This window comes from Ammospiza nelsoni, chromosome 14, assembly GCF_027579445.1.
Source record: "Ammospiza nelsoni isolate bAmmNel1 chromosome 14, bAmmNel1.pri, whole genome shotgun sequence".
Lineage (NCBI taxonomy): Eukaryota > Metazoa > Chordata > Aves > Passeriformes > Passerellidae > Ammospiza > Ammospiza nelsoni.
In genome coordinates, this window is record NC_080646.1 from 14857814 (window position 1) to 14881199 (window position 23386).

Here is a 23386-nt window from a genome sequence, read left to right on the forward strand (position 1 = left end):
GCAGTAATATGACATTCTTTGTCTCTAGAGATGCAGATTATAATGATCTGAATATTTTAGACTTGAGGAGAGACTGAGCCTTTCTTTAGTGTTACATCATCTTTAAACATAATCATAGAGCATGGTTGTATGAATGACAATATAAGTTTGATAGCAATATATATTGCTAAATGATGTGTAGTTGTATTTTAGTTTTAGAAAGCACTTAGCTGCAAGTAGATTTGAGATGACCTGTTGCATGTCCAGCCTGGGTAAACTTGCTGAAATCTTGCTTTGTTTAGGCATGGGGTTGTCTTATGTTTCTGAATACATTTAGTTCCTGCAAAACAAGGTGTATTTCACAACAGGTTTAGCTTTTGCACTCTATTATTAATATTTGAACTTGGTAATGGAACATTGATTATCATTCTTTAGTACGCAAGTCTAATTTGATATGAATTCAGAGAGAAGTAATGTACTGTATGGTTTGGAGTTTTTTCTCCTGAAATATGAAACTTTAGTCCTGAATAACAAATTTGCCCAGTTTTGCATTTCCACAGTTTGGAAATAGACGTTTTAATTTACTGAAATAGCGTTTCAGTGTTGAATTTCAAATTCTATTAAATATTTGAATGAGCAAAATTTCTTTTTTTGACTGCTCATAATAAGATGGAGCAGAAATTAGAATTGATCTGTACAAATTTCAAATTCAGAGCCTCTATCTGAATATTTTTAGATGCTGTTCAAAAACTCTGAAAAACCAAATTGCAGCTGGATATTTCATTAAAGATATGCCTGATTGCTTATTAATAAAATTGGTTTGCCCAAGGGGAAAATAACATACCTTCAAGGCTTTTAGAGTGTTTTAAAGATCAATACAACATCAAGAGAGATTGTACCTGCATGTACACCTGCTTGGGGTTATAGGTTACAGACATTTTTGCTTCTCTTATGTGTGCATTGTTCAGAGGGACCACAAGGCATGAAAGCTTGTTTTTAGGTAGGAACCACATTCATTGAAAACACTTGAAAGCAGGATCCCAGAGGCAGGGCTTTGATTGTGAAGGTTGTGAGATCTCTGCCATATTTCCAAACTGTTTGTCTTGACATGCATTTCTAGTACAGCCTGATAGAGCTTGAGGAGAGAGGAACCAAAAAAAAACCTGTTAGAACTATGACTGCCTTAGCCTAGTGTTAGTGCTTTCCTGTCCTATTGCAGAGGCTTAGGTAGATGGTCACTTCCTCCCTGTAGACCAAACTGTGTAAGAACCAAACCTTCCCCAAGAGGGAACTTTGAAGTTATCTCAGCTCTGAATGCATCCGTTACCTCTTCTGTACGAGCAAGAGCTGCTTGGCATGGCTTGACTTCCTTTGCAACATGTCCCTTTCAAGATGAGAAAATCTGGGCCCTGAGCCATGTGAGGAAAAACATGTTGAGAGCAACTTCTCTTTGAAATGGTTGTTTGTGCAAATTTAAATCTACTGTGAGATCAAATTAGTTGTTAACTCCTTACTCTTTTTTGAATTTGCTGGAAAATCTGGAGGAAGAAAAAGGCTTGAGAAAGGGCCGAGGAAGCAATGCGCAAAAAGTCTTCCAAGTGAGCTTGAGGAGGATGTTAAAAATGTATTGAAGATAATGAGTCTTTATTTAGCCACTGTTCTGCCAAGTGTTTGTATGTTAATGAGGAGGGGAGTTCCAGGGGAATCCTCTTAGTCCTTGAGTACAGACTGACGTTTCTTGGTTTGCACTAGAGTACAGAAATCTGCTAACAGATCTGCCTCAGTATTGTTTTGGGGTCTGGCAGGGTCTTCAGTGTTATCCACCTTCCAATATTCCTCACTGGTAGGTACAGCAGGCTGCTTGCAATGTTCTGGGTATAGGGTTTCCAGAATAATCGCTGTTTGATCATTCTTTAAAGCATTAAATAGTGCTGTAGTTTTCTTTGGTCTAAAGAAAGTTCACAGATGTCTCTTGAACAGTCTTTTAAAAACTCAAATTCTAAAACATTTTTCTTTACTTACTCACAGAAAGAGCTAATTTTGCTTTCTATAATCTATGAAGAGTTGTACTTAAAAAGTTATAATGAGCAAAAGAGGTCTCTGTAGCCAAGCTGGAGATTCCCTCAGGACTAGTAGCACACATCCTTTCTTGGCTATCTGCTCTTACTGCTGGCACTGAGCAGCTGTTGAGCTGGGCAAGCTTTTGGTGTGACCCATCCCAAAGACTGGCATTTAAAGCCAGGTGCTGCCAATCTTCCCAGATGATATCTGGGCTGCCCTTTACTAATTGAAAGAATTTCTGCTTGGGAACTCAGTCTCCTATGCTGACTTCCTCACCTAGATACTAGAATAGCAACAACATCCTTTGATACATTGCACACTTCAGCCTCAGCAAGTAGGATTTGAAGAAATCACTGTAGAGATCATCATTATTAGTGGAAGGATGAAGCTGACTTCTGTAATACCCTTGGCAATTTATATGTAGGGTGAGAGGTTGGTTGTTCTTTCCATTTTCTAAACAAGCTAAAAAACTAGAATATAAGATCAAAATCAGCCCTGTTTTTAATGGCTTTAGGAAGATGCTACTTTGCTCTTACTCTTCTTATGCTAAAGAGTTTGAGATGTGCTAAAATCACATTTGGGAAGAGCCTGCAAGTTCATATTTTCCATAATTTTCTGTAGAGACAAACATTGTGTGTTGCAAGTCATCTCTTGCTCTGCATTAGTAGCACTAACATGTAGCTGAATGTATTTTGTAATTTTAACATGTTTCTGGTAAGTGCACTTTGAAAAGATGTCAGGGAGAGGAAGTGAGGTAAAGGGGGCCCTGACACAGCACAGATGTTAAACAATAGTGTCACAGTGCACACAGGGAACAACGCTTTTGTCTCTTGGGAAGTGCAGCTGTCAGTTTTATACAAATTTCCCTCACCTGGAACCAGTGGTGGCATCAAGTTGTTTCCTGTATCAGCTTGTAATGTGAAATATTCAGGGTTTACTGGAAAGTTTAAGCAAAATCAAGGAAAAAAATCTACTCCCCTGCTTTTCTGATGTTTCCTTTTTGTTCTAGCAACTTTTTCCCATTTAAAATTTCATGTGTTAGGTAGACTAGACCTGACTGTTAGTAGGCTTTTGAGTTGCAGTGTGTATTTGCCTGCACACATTGCAGCAGTCCAGGAGCCTGTTGCTTCAGATACTCACCTGACTATTTTATGCTGTGCCCTCAGTGTCTGTATTTTAGTTACTGTTCTTGAGATCTTCCACATTTGCATTCTCTTGATGTGTACAGGAATCAAAGCAGCATAAAATTACAATGGCTTTGGACTGTGTAGGGGAAATGTAAAATGAATTTTGTCTTTGTGTACTAACTATAGTATTTTTTGCCTTATTTTTAAAGCAAATAAGCAGATATTGTTACTTGAGAGTAATGCTCCTTTCAAATGTTAGGAGATGCTTGGAAACAGGTGGAGAGGGCTCATGGGGAAACTAACTGTAGTGTCTGATTAACTAGTGCTCATTATCCAGAAATCTTTGGGGAGTGGAATTAATTGCAGCTTATAACATTACAGAACTTTTTTGTTTCTAGGACACTTAGCATGCATTTAAATAGCTAAATATTTGTACCTGTTTTTAATAAGCCAGGAACTATTTTCAAGGGAACGACCAGTCCAGTCATGTTTTAGTCTGATACTGTCTATCTTATGCACCTAAACTGGAAATCCAAAAGAGGAATAAGAAAATTTCTATCTGTGATGTTTGGGAATGAAGTAGAAGGATAAATGCTTACTTTTTACTTTGTTAGACATAGTAAATCAACTGTGGGATTTTAATCAACTGTGGGAGCCTCCAAAAGGGACTCTATCTGGATAAAAAGAGGCATGAATAGGGATTTTAAATAAGCTAGTGTGCTTGTTTTTATCAATGACTTAGAACAAGATGGTTGTTTATAATGCAAGAGTGCTTCTCTTCACAGTTTGTTGTGGGGATTGGAGTACTTTCTTGTATTCTGTTTAGCTGCCTTCAGGCACATGGTTTAAAACTGGCAGAGGAATGCACTGAGAAGTTGTAGTATGTCTTGGCTGAATAGCTAAGCATTGTTTCTCATATTTTAGACTTCATTTTGCTTCAGGAAAGCACATTCTACTTGTGTTTCAATTTTTTTTAAAATTTCTTTTATTCTTTACTGCATGTCTTGGATGAGCAGACTTGCTGGAATCTCTTTTCTGAAGTCATATTTCTGACTCTTGAAGCATTATTTCTGATGAGGATCTTATCAGTCTTAGCTCTGTATGAGGATTTGATCCATTTGTGCTTTATGGGCAGGGATGCTCATTATTGCCCAGCAGCACCATCTAGCTGTTAGTAGTGCAGGACTCCTCTCTTTTTTCCCTCCAGTACAGAAGTCTTCTTTATGAGAGCAGATGGGTTTGCACCTTCTGACCAAGCCATTGTTATTCTTGAGAAAATACCTTTTTCCCCACTTCTTGGCAAGTCAGTCTGGTACTAAATGAAAGGCTGCTATTTGTGTCTGTCTTACTTCAAATATTCTTTAAATCCTTGTTTAATTGCCAAGTCCCAGGAAGGAAACCTTATTTTTCTAGCTCATTATTAATATTCATCTGTTCCAACCCTATTAAATTATTTAGTGTTCATCAGATAGCAGTGTAGTGGTTAACATTTCAACATGCAGCACATGTTCAGTTCTGCTGTAGTACAGCTGGTAGCTGTAGCTCAGTACAACAATACAAGAATACCTGATCATCTTTTGGACTCAAGGAATAGAAATTATATTCTGTAGAATTTTCCTTGTTTTCATCATTTTAAAACAAGATAATTTGTCCTAACTTCCTTCAGTTTGTGCTCCAAGTGTGTGTAAGAAATGCATAAGAAGCAACAAATTGTGTTTTGACTAAAATGTGTGGATGAGATGCACTCTCCTCTTGTCATAGCTGTGAATTGAGGGCCTTATCCTCTGAGGAGATGAGAAATGAGGAACATATTTACCTGGGCCTTGGCAGGGCTTTGCAAGGATAAAAGTGCCACACCAGCAGCACTTGTGTTTCAGGGCAGCTGACACAGAAGGAGCAGATAAATTAGCTTGGTCACAGCAAAACCTAAGAATTAAGTCTAAAGATCCATTATTTCTATAGGAAGGAGTGAGAAAAAGACTGTTGTAATGGATTTTCTTACTTTCTTCCCTTTGCTTCTCAGTTCTTTATATATCTATCAATATACAGCATATGTGTGTGAAGCTTTAGAGTCTGTGTCCCATGTGCTGCTGCTCTCTTAACTGCTGTATCTAGGGAAGCCCTTTGTTAATGCACTATTAGGGACAAAATACTAAGATTTAGAAATGGTAAAAACTGTTAATAATGTGATAGTCTAAGAACAAAACCTTCCTAAATAGTGATGGTGATCCCTTACCCTCAACCTGATGAATGAAAGTATTTATTGCTTAGTCTTAGTAGACTAAAGGTCATAGAAGCAGTTCTGTATGCAGAGTGGAATCTTTTTTTCTGATATAGTCATCGAAGCAGAGAAGATGAGAGAATAACTAAACCTGGAGCTGTCTCTACACCCGTAAAGAATGCAGATGATATTTCTAAAGCTGTGGAAGAGGTGACAGTTGAAAGAACTGAAAAACAAACTCCACCACTCCCAGGTAAAAGCATTAAAATATATTAATTATTTGTGTTGTTGAGAATGGATGACCAGGAAAGACTTAATGCTCTTGCATGTTTGTGGAATGACTTTCAAGTCTTAAAACAGACCAAGTCTTAATTTTTTTTATATCTGGATACAAACAGTCTTTGTAACCATAATCTCATTTATATGTTAAGAGTTTTGGTCCTGAAAACCTAACTTGTGGGTTCTGGCATTATATAGGGGGTCAGATTTCAGTGTTTAAGGTTATAGTTATAAGTGATGGTTGTAAAAAGTTTTGTACTGATTTCTCAGACAAGATTAAAATCTGTCATTTCTGAGTGTTCAGCAGTAAATGTATTCTTATGGGTTACTGTAGCAGATTATATTTGTAACAACGATGTATTTAAGCCAGTTTAGAGCTTCTGTTCCCAAGATACAACTCAGAACACTCCAAAATGCTTTGTTCATATAGCACTTAACTGAAGTCAAGGACAAAGAAGGCAGGTTAACAAATGCAGTACAGCTAATCAAACCAGAACAAAATCTCTTCCTTTTTTCCCAAAAGGAAAGGATAGGCTAAATGGCAGCAGATAAAAGCCAGATGGTGTAAAAAAGGAAAAAAACAAAACAAACAAAACAAAAGATGATACAGGACGCTGTTCCGGGCAGGCTGGCACTTACAAGATTTTTGTTTACAGAATGAGGCACTTCAGTGAAATTACAAGTGGAGAAAGGAGCTGTGCAGATGGTTTAGAGGGAGCTGTTACTGAAAGGCTGGGTGCAATGAGAGAATGCACATTCAAGCTTGAAAATAGTTGAGGACCTAAGGGATGAGCAGTGACACTTCTGCATGTAGTAGTCAGTAGATTAGTGAAGAGCTGAAAGGGTTCTGATGTTGATAGACTCTGAAAGATCTTGAAAATAAGAACAGTAAGTTTTCTGATACAGCAGCCATTATTAAAAATATGGTCCTAAGAGCTGACCTTTTACAGCAGTGTTATGAAGAGAGGCAAATGAAGTAATTTTTATTTGCCAAGATGGAAAAGGATGTGGTAGTCAGATTAGAAAGATGAATTCTGCAGTTCTGTAAGATACTGAAGATTAATAATTGGCATAATACCAAGGCAGCCAGATAGGCAACCCTTAAGATGGTTCTTAATCCAAAATAATGTACTGATAATTGGTCTGAGGGGCTAGCAAGCCAGTGATAAATAGTGTTGGGGGTTTTGTTGGTTGGTGCGGAAGGAGAAATGTTCTGCTCTTGCATGAATGGAAAGAGGCACATGGAAATTCTTAGTTTGGGTGGGAGGAGTTGTAGATCAGTACATAAAGCTAATATTTAAATTAATGTCTGCAGATAAAAATCACTTGCCCAAGAGAAACTGAGATTAAAAAGTGTAGTAAAGGACATCATCATTAACAGCCTCACAAAAGCTCTGGGGAAATGAGGATCCTTCCAAGACTGTAATAAAATGTTAGAGAGATGGTTGGCAGAATATGTGATGGTTTGCTGCTTAGACTGGGGGCAGGGACAAGATGACTGTCATAATTGATTGTGTCAGAAAAGGATGGGAGGAAGATATTTGTTGGGAGGGTCAGAGACTTAGCCTAGCAAAGGTTCATTAGAGACTTCATGGAAAATGTTGCGTTACTGTATGGGAAGGACCAGAATGGAAAATACTGTGTTACTGTATGGGAGGGACCAGAGTCACATTAGAAATAGGCATAATTACCCAATTGTTGCCTGAAATTCCCAATTTCAAACTAATCTGTTCAGTGATTTGAAAGGAACATGGTGCAGTTGTTGTTAAGATCAGGAATATTAGACTAGCTCAAAGTCAGCCTTGTTTGAAATAATTTTTTTTCCTAATGAGGTGTGAAGGAAGTTTGGGAATATTTACTGAAGTAGTAGTTAGGCCAGTAATCACACTGCTCTGAATGGCATGATGAGATTGTCTTCTGTTGTAAGTTTATTAGTATTTTACTTTTAAGTACGTCTAAGTGGGGTGGAGGGAAGGCTACTGAACAAGTCACCAAGTCTTAACTAAGTTAAACTTCACATGTACATCTTTAAATGACCAAATGGACATTGGGAATCTTTGGTATTTTCATAGAACCAAAGCCAGTGTATGCACAAGGAGGTCAGCCAGATGTGGATTTACCAGTCAGTCCATCTGATGGTCCTTTACCCAATTCAACCCATGAAGATGGAATGCTCCGGTAACGTACCTCTGAACTCCCTTTGAACCTGCCTGCTTCTTATCAAACCAAACTTTTATCCAGGGTAGTCAATAACCTCTCTCTGTGCTCTCTTACCGTGTCCAGTACTCTGTCCTGACCCTTCTGTTCACAAATGATAGGATGAAGACATGAGATTTATTTCTGAGACTTGTAGGCATTTACACTGTGTTATTTCCCATTGTAAAGTCTATTCATTTCTATGGAAATTAACCCTTAGAATAGCCAACAGGTGAAAAGGATTTCCAGGGTTTGTCTCTCACTCCTCTGTCCCCATCTCCAGAGAGAGGAAAGTTACTGTAGTATATTATTTACCTGTCATAGTAATTGGAGAGCAGTGAATAAAGATTTTTGCAGAAATGTGCAATGTCCCAGCATGGAAATAAGTCTGCTTCAACTGGCATCTCCTTTATGGGCGTTAGTGTACTTGAGAATAGATTCTAGTTTGGTTTGACCTCAAATTCATCTTGATCTCTTCAGAGCCAAAATAGATCTGTATGCCAGCAGAGCTCTTTAAAAGGAAGAATGTTTTTGGAAGAGAGAGTCAGTGTCTCACATAAACACTATGAGTGTAAGACAGACAAACCATACTAAACATGTACATGCAGGTGGGTTTTTTGGAGTACTGCTATTGAGCATGTTGTATTGCTGCAGTTGATGAGCAGTTAATGGTATGTATAGCAAAACATATGCACTAATTGACTAACAAGCAGATTACTTCTTTGCATGTTTCAAATTTACCAGGGTATTTTGGGCTATTACACCAGTAAGTGGAATATTTTCTAAATTTCTAGGCCAAGCATGAAACTGGTAAAATTCAGAAAAGGAGATAGTGTGGGCTTGCGACTAGCAGGTGGCAATGATGTTGGCATATTTGTAGCTGGTGTTCTGGAAGACAGCCCTGCAGCAAAAGAAGGATTAGAAGAAGGGGACCAGATTCTCAGGGTATGTCAAAACTGTTAACATTACAAATGTTTTGTTGTACCAAAGTAGGTTTTCTTTCTGTAGGATTGAATATTTTGTCTTCGTAGTTCATACACCTTTTTTTCTGTATGTATTTATTAGATGATTTACTAGGAGCAAGATCTCTTTTTACTGTACTGTTGCTAGGAAGGTTAGTAAGTTTTTGACATGAAATTTTGTAGTCTAATTGAGTTTATCAAGTTATTTGATTTCATGTTGGGTGACTAAGTTGTCAGAGTGCTCTGTGGGTCACTGATGTATATAGGGGCTCCGTAATGAGTATTAAGTGAACAGCTACCTATTTTCCTGGAAGCTGTGCTTTTACTGAGAAATAAAGTGGGACTCTTTAGAGGTATGAGGAGCATCCTGAAATATGTGCACTTGGTATGTATGAAATTGAGTAAGAAAAAAATCATAGCAATAGATTCATATTTTCTATTGTATAATTAAATCTCTGTAATAATTTCATATGCTAATTCAAACTGACTGCTTCATTGATACCAGGTAAATAATGTAGACTTCACAAATATCATCAGAGAAGAAGCTGTCCTTTTTTTGCTTGATCTTCCTAAAGGCGAAGAGGTCACCATTTTGGCACAGAAGAAAAAAGATGGTAAATATTTGTATATTCCATTACCATGGAAATTATGTAATAGACTGCTTAGAACAGCATTAAAAACTCCAGTGAGCAATAACTAACTGCTGGCCTGCAGGAAATTGGCACCTTAGACTATTGAGTCCTTTTGCCTTTGGGATAGGTGGCCGCTGCAAATGGAGTGGAGACTGATCTGGTGCCAGTATACACGCACCCACACCCCCCTAAACAAACAAACAAAATCCCAAACAAAAAATGCCTCTACAGAATAGCCCCTACCACCTAAGCAATGTCTTGGCATTATCCTTGGAGGAAGTAGAAGAGTCAGTTGTGATTATGCCATTGAAAATGAGTGGTTATGCTGATGTGTTTGTACATACAAACTTCTTTTCTCAAGATGAATTCCTTCCAGGGTGAATGAAGTAAGCTTGCACTTTGATCAAATTCTTGACTATAAAAGTTGAATTCATGTTAGTAGAGTTTACTATAAATAGTTATGGTGCTTAAAATAGAGCAGCTCTGAGACATTGAGGCTTCTTGAAGTAAAGTACATTTAGAACAAGGAGAATTAAGGTGAGGCATTGCTTTGTGTAATTCTTGTGAGCATTATAACATCACTTGAACTTACATAACACTTGGTGTTTTGTGATTTCTTTTCCTTCTTTCAGTCTATCGTCGCATTGTTGAGTCTGATGTAGGGGATTCTTTCTATATCAGAACTCATTTTGAATATGAGAAGGAATCTCCTTATGGACTAAGTTTCAATAAAGGTGAAGTGTTCCGGGTGGTGGACACTCTGTACAATGGCAAGCTGGGTTCATGGCTGGCCATTCGAATTGGGAAGAATCATAAGGAAGTGGAAAGAGGTATCATACCTAACAAAAACAGGTACGATCCTGCAATAGTTAAATTACTGATTCAAAACCACAGCTTTAAATAGCATCTGTATCATGAATGACTGGGCTTCTTGCAGGACACAGGTTTATAGAATTGTTCAGTAAGAAACAGTGTAAAACATCTGTGGATTTGCTTTTGACTTGAATAAATCTTCTTTTCAATACAAGAGATAATACAAGGATGTAATAAGGTTTAGAAATGTGATACCAGGCTCAGTAGTTGTCTTGTAGCTCATAATACTACAAGCAGTGGCAGTGTTTTTTTTGAGCATGTGAGCTTGCTAGTCAGGCATTACTCCAGAAGCTGACTTCTTGGTAACTGGGATTTTTGTCACCTTAGAGCTGAGCAGCTGGCTAGTGTACAGTACACGCTTCCAAAGACAGCAGGAGGAGACCGAGCAGACTTTTGGAGATTCCGAGGCTTGCGGAGCTCAAAAAGAAATCTCCGGAAAAGCAGAGAGGATCTTTCTGCCCAACCTGTTCAGACCAAGTTTCCTGCCTATGAAAGAGTTGTTCTTCGGGAAGGTACGGCTTCACTCTTACTGCACTGTACAGCTTTGTGTGCTTTAGTTTGGAAAAACCAATTTAGTTAAATGTGTCTTGCATTTGGTTTAAGCAGTCAAGATATATTGACTTTTCTTTTTTCCTTCAATTCTAGCTGGGTTTCTGAGACCTGTAACCATTTTTGGTCCAATAGCTGATGTTGCACGGGAGAAACTTGCTAGAGAAGAACCAGATATCTTCCAAATTGCAAGTAGGTGTGAGATCAGGTTTTTCTGCAGTTAGGAAATAGCTTTCTTTGGGTAGATTGTTTCTACATTATTACTTTAGTTAACGTATTTAACAAGACATTGACAATATAAATGTACAGACTAAATGTAAGTTCTTCTACTACATTGCTGCTAATAATTCTCTTAAGACATATTAGTTCTATTTATAGCCACCTCAAATTTCATTTTAATTCTGTATCTCATCCTATTTTTAAGTGCTTTTGTAAAGATGTGATTTTTATGGCCATAATGGTGGTTAGACTTTCATGTATGATACATAATCAGAAGTGTCTTCAAGCCGAATTGACAGCTTGAGCTATGAAATGGTTTGTTTTATCTTAATAAGGGAATGTAGAATATGTTGTAAACTTACAGTAGGTTTTTACTGTGTCCTCTTTACCAGAAAGTGAACCAAGAGATGCTGGTACTGACCAACGCAGTTCTGGCATTATTCGTCTCCACACTATAAAGCAGATAATCGATAGAGTAAGTCTTCTGTTGTCACTGGACTTTTAATACAAGAAAAGTAAAACTGATAGCATTAAGTAAAGTGTTGGGTGTATTAAATGTAGAATGGTAACTTACTGTTTTTGCTTTAAAAAATAACTTTCTCATCTCTCTGTTGGTTAATAAGAAAAACCCTATCACCCTTCTTCTCTGTATTAATAACTGCAGCCTGGATGTGCTTCTAGGCTTTGTTCCAGAGGCTGTTGTCCTCTCTCCATTAAGGCTCTTTTAGGCTGTTTCCTCTTTCATTTAAAGCCATGGTGTGACATTATAGCTAGAAATGGTTACTTTATTTATGAAGTTGTTCGTTTTGCCCCACCCCAGTGTACAAATCGATCACTTGACATAATTATTATATAAACGTGAGGACTAAGAAAGAGTTCTTCCATCTCCCTTCCTTAATATCATTAAAACCTATACCATTAGTGCATTATATGAGGTTCACCTATTCATTTCCTTACTTTAAAAAAAACTGGAAGATTTTCAGATGCTGAAGTATGAGAGGGGAAAAAAGCTATAATAGCAGCAAAGTCAGCATGCTTCATGCTGTGTGCCTGATTGCATTGAATGAAAGCTGGCCAAGTTCTGCACTCACAGTGATATTTTTTTGTAAAAAGGAAGATAGAAATGTGTAATGGGACTATATCTTGTGTTTTAGTCTTTGGTTTTTTTCCTGTTTACAAAATGCTGATAGGAAGCGGCTTCTTTTTATTTCAGTGTCTGCTTACTTTGAGGAGATTTAAAAAAATATATAATTAAATGTTAAAAATCCTAGAGTTATACAGTGGTCCTGCAGTTCCAAATGTATATGCCTCTTTAGGCTCACATTGGAATTAGTTTGGTTTTTTTTATTTTGTTAGTTCAAATAGGAGAAGGATTTAAATCAATACTTTGAAACAATGAATTTTCTAAAGTTAATACAAAATCAGTTTGTGGAGTATGTTAAAAAAAATTCATCTAGGACATAAATGATTCACTTTGTTGCCTCTGTCCCTCTTGTCACTGCAGGACAAACATGCTTTGTTAGATGTCACCCCCAATGCAGTGGACCGTCTGAATTATGCCCAGTGGTATCCAATTGTAGTGTTCCTAAACCCTGACTCCAAGCAGGGAGTAAAGACCATGAGGATGAGGTTGTGCCCAGAGTCACGAAAAAGTGCCAGGAAGCTGTATGAGAGAGCTCACAAGCTCCGCAAAAATAATCACCACCTCTTCACAAGTAAGTCATTAGACAGACTGGATTAGAATTGCTGAGAGGAAAGGGGAGGCAAGATGAGAGAAGCTTCTACCTCCAGAATTTTCTGCAAATGGAGCAGGTCAAGCAGTGACAGACTTGCTCAGGCTTTGCCATTCAATAACCAGTTGTTAATTGGTGTGTGCATCATTTGCACATGACTGCTCAAATGTAAAGCAATCTGAAACATCAGAATGACATTTCTAATAGGTCTTGTGGCTTTGCAGGATCATCAGCCAAAATCAAAACTTGAATAAATAGGAAAATGATGTAACTTTATTGTTTTAGTCTGGCTAAACTCAAGCCTCTCTTTATTCTAAGCTACTGTTAATTCAGCGTTCCCTGTGGGATAAAACGTTCCTGAACCACATCAGGCCTTAAGGTTGCTTTGGATTCTACTTTGCATCACTGTTTAAATCTCATAGTTTTAACCTACTAGTTTATACTGCTTTTATTACTCATGGTACAGATCCTTCTTCTAGTTCTGCAGCAATCGTAAGTCAAATTAATCTGCTGTACTTCTAGCTACCATTAACTTGAATTCAATGAATGAAGGATGGTATGGAGCTCTTAAGGAAGCAATTCAGCAACAACAGAACCAACTGGTGTGGGTTTCAGAAGGAAAGGTAAGAAATAATGTTTGGGGGGAAATGGCAAAACAGTATTCATGAGAGGTTTTCTGTGAAGATCTAAAGCAGTAATGCCTCCTGGCTGCATGAGCTGCTCAAAACTGGTTTGTCACTGCATTATAGCACTTACTCTGTTAATGAGAGCTGTACAGTTTGTCCTTATGCATGTAGCTGTGCAGTAAGGGAGCATTTGGTTATTTGCATTGTTAACTGGAGGATATAGTAATGCTGTGAAGATTTTGTGGGGATTGGATGGGTTTTTATCAAAGAACTTCTGGGAATTTCACTGCATGGGTTCTCAGGGCCGGGGTTGCCTGATGATGGAATGTGTTTTTCATTATTATAAAAGCAAGTGGCATATTCATGTTCTTACTGACCTTTCTGAGAACAGTTGTGAGAAAACACATGCTAAATCACAAGTTAGTATTCTGTGTTCCCCACTAAATCTCCGCTTAACCTTCTTGAGCTGCATGTTACTCTATGCGCATTAGATCCATCCTCTTGAAGAACTATTATCAAGTGAAGTGCCAACTAAAAGTAAGCAAATGATGAATCAGCAATTGTTGTGAGTTTCTTAATTAGATCTGGATTAGACCTTAGGTCCTTATATGTACCTGCAAATTAATGATTCTGATATCATAAAACCACTTTAAAAGTGCAGCTCTCTCTTTTTCCAAGCACTTTGATGTCTGTGAACACTGCACTATCCCCTTACTCTGACAGCCATCTGGTCCTTTAGTAAAATTATTCCAAAGAGCTAGGCTGCAGATAAGTCTTTTAGGTCTCAACACATTCAGTGAGGGAAACCTGATTTCCTGTCCCCTGTGATGATATTGATGCTGAATTTGATAAAACTCCCACGTTCTACATTGCAAGAGTAAGGGTGTTCTTTAGAAGGTATTTCAATAAACGTGTACCCCAATTCTGTTTGCCACAGGCAGATGGTGCTACAAGTGATGATCTTGATTTACACGATGACCGCCTTTCTTACCTCTCCGCTCCCGGCAGTGAGTATTCCATGTACAGCACAGACAGCAGACACACGTCTGACTATGAGGACACAGACACGGAAGGGGGTGCTTACACTGATCAAGAACTGGATGAAACTCTGAATGATGAGGTTGGGACTCCTCCAGAATCTGCTATTACACGCTCCTCTGAACCCGTTCGAGAGGATTCTTCTGGAATGCATCATGAGACTCAGACTTACCCTGCTTATGCATCTCAAGCTCAGCCACAGCCAAATCTCAGAATAGACTCTTCAGGATTTAAACCAACTACTACTCAGCCGGTAAGAAAGTTATTTTATACACTGACCACTAGACACTTACTTCAGGTTGCAAGTTCTTTTGAATCAGAATTGTCCATTTATATTCTGCTTACCAGTGTTGTGTGTACATACAAGAATCTGTCAACAGCAACAATACATTACAGTGAATTGGAGAATCAGCTTGCCCTGCCTGTTTTAGTGACTCATTGACAGGAGGGGGATTGAAGTACCATTCTACTTTGATTAAATGTTTTGCTTTCATAATCCTCAACCTAATGAATTTTTGGAAGAGCTTGTGCATGATACTATCAGTACATTTCATTCTACATCTAGTTGCATTGGTCAGAGCATCACTTAAATTATTTTAATATAAATCAAAAAGTCATACATTGATTCAATAGCAGTATATTTAAAATATTTTAAACACTTCACAGAAAGCAGAAGCCTCACCTGCAGTCCCTTACCTTTCCCCGTCGCCTGAATCAAACCCTGCAACCTCATCAGCCTCTGCAGTAAATGCTAATGTAAACCTAACTAATGTCAGACTGGAGGAGCCCACTGCTGCTCCTTACAACTCTTACCAACCACAAGCGGGCCCCTCAAGAACAGCGAGTACTGAGGGAGCTCATGTAGTACTAAGAGACCAAGAGCCATCATCCTTATCGCCGCATATAGACCCAGCAAAGGTACCTGTGCCACCTTGTTGTGCTGATTTCCTGCTATACATCAAGCTAGCACATCAGCTTTGTTTTGCCCTTATTTGAAGAATTCCTTTTAATTTTTTTTCTTCTAAGAGAATCATGCAGGTTACAAAAACCAGTTCATCTGAATTGCTAAAGCATCATGTAATGTTTTGTCTGCATGGCTTCAAACTCTATCCTTTTCACTTCTCAAAACACAACTTTTTAAAAAAAGGCTGCATTCTGTATTTTGATTTTACTTTGACTTCCTTAGCTTGTCAACGTTCTACTGTTAATGAGGCCTCGAGAAAAATCTTATTTCCCTAAAATTTAAATCATGCTGAATTGTTGATCATGAAGTTGACTCCAGTTTGTTGAGTGACTTTATCAACTTTTTAAGCAAAGCTAGAACTATCTTACTGTATTTATATATTTCACTTCCACTCTTTCCACATTCTGAATAAAAGTGTGTGTGCCCTCCTGAGCACCAACCCCCAGACAAGAGGCTATTACCTTTGTCTTTCTCTTCTAATCTACTTACCTGTTTTTCTTAGAAATATAACTAAAAGGGATCTCTTGAATCACCAAGTTCAGCTTCCTCTGGTTGCAAACATCTGCATCAAACTATTCTGCTTTTAAACAAAATTAAAGCCAATATTTAAAACTTGGGTTTGTTTCAAATACTACCTTTCAACTGCAGCTGAGGTTACTCTTCATTTTAGCTGAGAAGTGTCTCTCTCTAACAGGTGTACCGAAAGGATCCATACATTAATGAAGATGCATCCAGACAAAGCTACGTCTTAAAACAGCCAGCAATGAATCACCCAGTACAGAGACAGGAAAGAGACCCAAATCTGATCTATGAATCCCAGGCTCAGTATGCAGAAAAACAGCCGAGTAGGGATTATGAACAGTCAACCTATAGGTATGACTCTACAAACTATGTAGATCAATTTTCTCGTGGTTATGACCCTCGCCTACATTATGATGACCGTGTGCCTCCCTACGAGGAGCACTGGACATATTACGAGGAGAAACAGCCCTATAACCAAACAAGAACAGCTTATGAAAACCAGCCTCCTAGGGATCTTGATTCCAGACAAAATCTAGAAGAGAGCACAGAACGCAGCTACTACCCAGCACAACCTCGTTTTGAGGAGCCCCCTGCCATGAGCTATGAGAGCAGACCTCGCTATGAGCATGCCCCCAAGAACTTCAGCTTACCACAAGTGCGATATGAAGATCAACACGCGGTGGGCTACGACACCCACGGCCGATACAAGGCGGAGGCTCAGCCGTACCAGTCAGCCATATCTCGCTCTCCTGAACCCAAGCAGTACTTTGATCCACACATAAGGGGCTATGAGCAAGGTCCTCCTCAAGCTTACAATGCTAAAGCTGGACAATATGAACCTTCTCATAGCACTTCAGGTGTTTCTCTTCCTCCTCCCCCTTCATCACAAACCAAACCAGAAGTTTTGCCTTCCAACAGTAAACCACTGCCTACACCACCATCTCTAGCTGAGGAAGAAGAAGATCCAGCCATGAAACCACAGTCTGTGCGAAGTAGGGTTAAGATATTTGAAAGGAGAAGATCCCCATCTTTGGAAAAAATGAAGGACACCAGTGATACATCAACTGTCAAGGTAAGTCATTTAAGTTTTTTAGATCCTGCTTTTTTGCTAATGGGGCTGCACTGCAAGAAGTGAAATATTGTCTCAGAAGCAAAAATATTGCCTTTCAGCAACCTAAATGTGGTATGTTTTAAAAGCAGAACCTGAACACTTCTTGTGAAAACACTTCCAGGTATCTTGTTATACTGGAAGCTCCTATAATTCTTCTTTTGCTAGTACTTCTTTTTTCTTTTGGAGGAAGGGAAAGTAGTCTTAATTTTCTTAGTCATAAAGTGCTTTATCCTTCTAAATATTAGAATTTAAGAGAATATGCTGTGCTTTTCTTTACAGCCTCCAGAATTAGCACCTAAGCCTGCACTCACAAGTGTGAGTGGTCCAAAACCAACTTCTCAAAGCCAGTATGAGCACGAGAAAACAACCTACAGGTAGATGCACAACTGATTAAATTTAGTTTTCAATATGAGTTTGGAATATTCAGAAACACATCTTGGTGCTTCAGATAGGAAACTGCAGAGAGGAGCTGAGTGTATCAGTGTGGTTTGTGTATCAGTAGTAAAGCAGGCATGAAGTCAGTTCTCATGGGTCTGATTGATGGGAGGTGGGGGAAAGATACAGTTCCTCAGCATTTTTGAGGAAGGAACTTCAGTATCTTTGTTCTACTTTTTTCTGTCTTAAATTGAGCTAATTAGAAAGCAAAACAAAAGGGAAAAGGTAAGGTATAAGGGAAATAAGGATTTTCTTTCCTTATAGTATGTCACAACTGTTTAATTCCCATGCAATGTAGGTAAAAAGGCAAGGAGTGCAATTATAATAAATACACGTACATTACTGTATTACTAGCTAGGTTACAAAATAGAATTGTAATTTGGGCACTATGCTTGTTCAGCTGGGCCAGGCAACCATTATTACTGTTCTTGGTTAGGGCCCCAGAACCACAGAGACCTCAAGTGAAGCCACCTGAAGACATTGTGCGTTCCAACCACTACGACCCCGAGGAGGATGAGGAGTATTACCGCAAGCAGCTCTCCTACTTCGATCGCAGGAGTTTTGAAAACAAGCCATCGGCACAGGTTCCTGCCAGCCATCACTCTGAGCCCACCAAACCAATCCATTCACAGAACCAGCTGAATTTCAGCAATTATTCTAAGTAAGTTTGGGTTCTTGGGGTTTTTCAAATTTGGAAAAGGCGGGGGGCATGTAGGACTAAACCAGAAATTCTGCCTCTGTTCAGTGGAGTTCAGGGACCTGTGGTACTTAAATGAACTTTTCTGTTTGTGAAGTCTGAAGTTTCTGTTTAGGTGTAGCTTTAGTTTACAAGCACATACTTCTATAACATTTTATTTTGGTCTATTAATCATTTTTGCAGGTATCAGGGCCTTCACATTACTTTTACTTACAGTCATAGAATTCTTTAGGTTAGAAAAGACCACTAAGATCAAGCCCAACCATAACCCAGCACTGCCAGGTCCATCACTTAAATCAGTCCCTAAGTGCCACATCTACACATCTTTTCACCTCCAGAGATGGTGACTCCATGACTTCCCTGGGCAGCCTATTCAATGTCTCATAACCATGTCTCATAACCCTTTCAGCAAAGAAATATTTCCCTAGATCCAACCTAAACTTCCCTGGTGCAATATGAGGTTACTCCTCCTTATCCTGTCACTTCTTACTTGGGAGAAGAGGCTGACCCACACCTGGCTACAATCTCCTTTCAGTGGGTTGTAGGCTGATAATGTCTCTGCTGAGCCTTCTCCAGGCTGAGCCCCCCAGGCTCCCTCAGCTGCAGCTCACAAGATTTCTGCTCCAGACCCCTCCCCAGCCCTGTTGCCCTTTTCTGGACCTGCTCAATGTCCTTCTTGCAGTGAGGGGCCCAGAACTGGACACAGCACTTGAGGTGTGGCCTCAGCAGTGCCCAGTACTGTGGGACAGTCACTGCCCTAGTCCTGCTGGACACACCATGGCTGCCACAGGCCAGGTGCCATTGGCCTTCTTGGCCACCTGGGCTCACTTGGCTCATGTTCAACTGCTGTTGACCAATACCCCCAGGGCCTTTTGCAGCTTTCCAGCCCCTCTGCCCCAGCCTGTGGCATTGCAGGGGTTGGAATGAGCCAAGGGCAGGATCCAGCCCTGGGCCTTGCTGAGCCTCACACAGTTAGCCTCAGCCCACTGGTCCAGCCTGTCCAGATCCCTCTGCAGAGCTTTCCTACCCTCCAGCAAATCAACACTCCCACTTAATTTGGAGTCACCATGGACTTACTGGGGCAAGTAAATCAATTGCCTCATCAAGATCATGGATTGTGTTCTGTTTATGATCATAGGCAACACATAACAAAGTATTTTCTTAGTCTAGTACAGTAGTGCTTACACATCTTTCAAAACAAAGGTTTTGATTTATTCCAGTTCTGCATGCATTTGTTCTTGTGCACTTTAGCCATGTTTGACATTAGGAAACTGAGCCTTTAGGGAATATTGCTGAGGCCAGAATTTAATCTGTTGATGGAAACATCTGTTTCCTGTATTGTTTTGCTTCCTTGATTTGGAACATTTTGATACAGAAATTGTGTGAAAGCTCATACACAAATTTAATGCAGGTAAAGAGCTGGCTGTTTTGGAGGGTACTTACACAAACTTTTTGAATACTCTCCACAGTTATTTAAATTTGTTTTGATTCTGTAAAATTTTTTTGAAACTGTAACAAGATGTTTGTAGATGTTACTGTGAAAAGCTACCTTGGCTTGCTGAATGCAGCTTGAAAACCGGGTAATTTTTGAAAGCTTTGGTTGAATTCCTGCTTGATACATGGACTATTCAGGTCAGGCTGAAAATCTGGCACTTTCAATGTAAGTAAGATCTTTAGAATGAAATAACAAACTAGTTAGCTGAAGTTTTATAATGTCTGTGATCTTCCAGTGTCTGTCTTTGTGACCTGAGAATGTTGGAATACTCCAAAAAGCTTGATAGATTTTAAAGATTTCACTTTTTTTTTTTCCCTAATGATATCTGTATTGGATATCTGTAACCAGTTCTGATTCACAGGCAAGGGTGCTTCTTATCCTTCCTTTTGACTTGCCCAGTGTCTTCTGTTGGCAAGATGAGAGCTTAGCTGTTCTGCTCTCTGGGCATCATAGGACAGACCTAAGAAAACTGTCCTGACTGGCCTCATAGCAGTAACTTTCAAGATTCCACTCTCACATACAAAACCCAGTGTTACCTACAGATGATCCATTTTGGTCTGTAGGCATGGACTGTGTTGCCATTGAAAATCCAAGTCATGCTTTGGGAGAAGTAATTGTGAGGGTTGTAAAATTCTTCAGATGGAGAATGTCAAAAGCTTTCCTTTTACATTTGTTGATCTGCAGTGTTGTCATGGTGAAAAGCGTGAGAGACAGACACAACTATTGAATTTTTGGTGCAGAACAGCTCATGGTTGAGAGAGATTGTTCCATATTTCTACCTACTGCTTCTGTCTGCTGTGACACTTGTATTTTTTGGCTGCTCAGTTGTGTTTTGCTAGTGAGTTAGTGTATAACTTCAGGGCTTGTATGTATGGGAAGGTGACCTCTTAGTGCCACAGAGAGGAGTAAGGTAATACTGGTTTGAAGGCTGACAGTTTCATGTATCGTACGGGACAAACATGTGTTGTGTTTTTGCTTTGTGGAAGAATGTAACCCTTAACAGGAAGGGACAGACATGGGAAAGAAAATTTACCCAGGGTAGTCCAGTGTAAATAGACAAATACTAAAATTTTAATGTAAGTGGAAAGAGATAAACAAGGCTTCTGCTCAGTTGGGCAGTACTGGCTCTAGTACTCTGCAGTGCCCTTGTGTGGAAACACAAAACAACTGCTGTCTTGAGAAGGCATTCGTGTTTAGGACTCTTCTTTCACCAGCTTCCACATTGTTCCTGTTACTTGCTCAGTATTAATCTTTTTTCCCAGTGAATTTTTATGGTAATTGCTACTCTGTGAATAAACTCTTCTAAAAATAAACAGGACTAAATTTGGATTATACAGGAACTGTTGATTATGTAATCTCTTGCTTCTGAATAATCCGTATAATGTATTCTGGGTACAGAGGACAGATTTTATTTATTCATGAGCAACAGCTACAACTTTCTTAGAGTTAAATATTAATGTGAAACATCAAATTATGTAAAGTTCTTTGCCACTGAGTAAGTATGGTGACAGTACATATTTTTCCCACTACAAATTGTTTTACTCTTTTATTTTGTTGGGGGTTTATTTTCATAATTTAGGAACTTTATGCCATTGCTAAAGCTGCTTTATAGGGATAATGCCATATCTGCATATTACAGTTGTCAGGAGCTGTAGAATAAGGGATAGTTTCTCTTGATGTGAGAAAATAGTAGATTGTAAATGAATGTGTTTCAATGGATCTCATTGAAGCAATTTGAGGCAGATATCCACGTGGCTGAGTAGTGGATTTTTTGCTGCTTGGTTCAGTGTAGTTACCTGCTTTAGCTTGACATGCTGCAGAGTGAGGTAACTGCAGATTTCTGTACTGAGTAGGTTAAGAGTACTCACATGAGCAGCTGCAGCTCAGCTGAGGAGGCAGTGGGGAGCACATCCAGACTGCTGAGTGTCTGTGAGCTGGAGTCTGTTGAATGTCAGCACAGTGGTTGCTGTTGCACCCACAGGCTGGGTCCCACTGGTTCATTTCTGCTTCCTTTCAAATTAAAGTAACAGTTTTGTAATGAAGATGAGGTGGGAAATGGGTTAAAAACCAGCCTGTCAATAATTAGGGGAACTTCATGTACACACTTAGAAGCTGTAAGGGATCACTGTGCTGTGGATCACTTTGGATCTGAGTGTGGGGATGGGATTGTGCCTGAGCCTTGCTCAGGAGCCCGTGACAGAACTGCTTCACACTAAACACAGCTCTGTGCTCTCCTCCCTTCATCAAAAGGATAACCCTTCCCCGTTTATTCATTCCCTGGGATGCTGCCACACAGTGTGCAGTGTTGGGTTTTTCCTGTGGGCTTTCACAGGGCTGCCCTCCCTGGTTCCTGTCTCCCTCTGGGCAGCAGTGATTTCAGATGGGCACTCTGAGAGAGCAGCTCCTACCCACCTGGAGTAAAGGCAACAGGGAGTGAGCATGCTGTAACGACTCCTTTTGCTGGCTTTATGTAAAATCAGTGTGAATGGAAGCTTTGAGACAGATCTAAAGTCATCTTTTTTGCTGCTCTGGTTTTGGAGATATGTTCATACAAATGCTGTTTAGATCACTGATCTTCTCATTCATGTGGTGATCAAGCAGACTTTCAAAAGTTACCAGCCTTTTCTTAGTTTCGTAGCCTACTCCTCTGAAGCACCAAGGTGGTTGGTGTCTAGAATTGTTGCCTGTTAAATACATAAGAGTATACAGAAAGTGAAGGAGTGAGGGAAAGCTGTCCTCATGTACAATGTATTTTCTTGCTACATGAAAGCAAGGTAAGTGTCAAAAATCAAGGGAAGCTATCAGTGTACTTTTGGTTCTCTGCTTCTCCCAGTATTTGTGAACAGTTCTAAGATGTCCTTTTAGATCCTGTAAAACACAACCAGAAGCATTTTATGGTGTGGGCTCTTGGATGAACTGACAGTGCTGGAGAAACAGTTGCTATGAATGTGCCCTCAGTACATATCTGCAGTGCAATACAAAAGTACAATTATTCTGTGAATGCTCTGACTGAAGAAGTTGTTTCAAATTAGACCATGTGTGAGGTTGTTCATTTCTTTTGATGTATTGAATAACTTTGTTTATGCAGATTGTAACAAATGCCTTAGTGTACTCCCATTCTTACTTTTAATATCTGCCAATCCAAGGTCTTGACTACCTCCTAATTCACTGACTGAATCTCATGTTGAATTTGTGATCATTGTGCACATGCATATGGTAAAGGTTTTGTCAGAAACCTCTCTGTGAATAGTGTCTGTTTCAACAACCTTGTCATATCACAGCTGCTAGGACTAACATAGAGTGTAAAGAAATAATATGCTCAAGATAGAATGACTATTTTCTTTCATTCTTCTATTGCTGTTTGCTTTGCCATCACCTAGATTTCTTGGCTCTTACACTAGCTATGACTACTTGAAAAGGAACATCAAGTGGTAAGACTGTTGTTGATGTGAGGATGTTTTCAGGTGTCCTCTCACTGTTACATTTCATCACAGGCATTATGTGCACTAAAATTTGAAACACAAATTCTGGAAGTAAGCGCAATAAACATATTGCGGTCCAAAATTACAGGTGTTTGTGAAATCAATCATTTTCTGAAGTAAACCTGTGGATAAACATTTCTAGCATAAGAAAAATGTTTTGAAAATAAGATTTTAAAGTTAAAATA

The 23386-nt window shown here is 39.2% G+C and overlaps 1 protein-coding gene across 3 annotated transcripts in view; it reads left to right on the forward strand.

The window, feature by feature from the left end:
• TJP1 (tight junction protein 1) overlaps nucleotides 1-23386 on the forward strand; it is a 156627-nt gene that overhangs the window by 124705 nt on the left and 8536 nt on the right. For all 3 annotated transcript variants that reach the window (XM_059481871.1, XM_059481869.1, XM_059481872.1), the window contains 15 exons: nucleotides 5505-5641; nucleotides 7740-7845; nucleotides 8658-8808; nucleotides 9331-9439; nucleotides 10090-10309; nucleotides 10658-10842; nucleotides 10976-11071; nucleotides 11491-11573; nucleotides 12603-12813; nucleotides 13354-13454; nucleotides 14395-14748; nucleotides 15162-15413; nucleotides 16154-17053; nucleotides 17372-17466; nucleotides 17964-18188. In XM_059481871.1, the coding sequence (XP_059337854.1) occupies nucleotides 5505-5641; nucleotides 7740-7845; nucleotides 8658-8808; nucleotides 9331-9439; nucleotides 10090-10309; nucleotides 10658-10842; nucleotides 10976-11071; nucleotides 11491-11573; nucleotides 12603-12813; nucleotides 13354-13454; nucleotides 14395-14748; nucleotides 15162-15413; nucleotides 16154-17053; nucleotides 17372-17466; nucleotides 17964-18188 (3225 nt within the window). The remainder of the gene's footprint in view (nucleotides 1-5504; nucleotides 5642-7739; nucleotides 7846-8657; nucleotides 8809-9330; nucleotides 9440-10089; nucleotides 10310-10657; nucleotides 10843-10975; nucleotides 11072-11490; nucleotides 11574-12602; nucleotides 12814-13353; nucleotides 13455-14394; nucleotides 14749-15161; nucleotides 15414-16153; nucleotides 17054-17371; nucleotides 17467-17963; nucleotides 18189-23386) is intronic.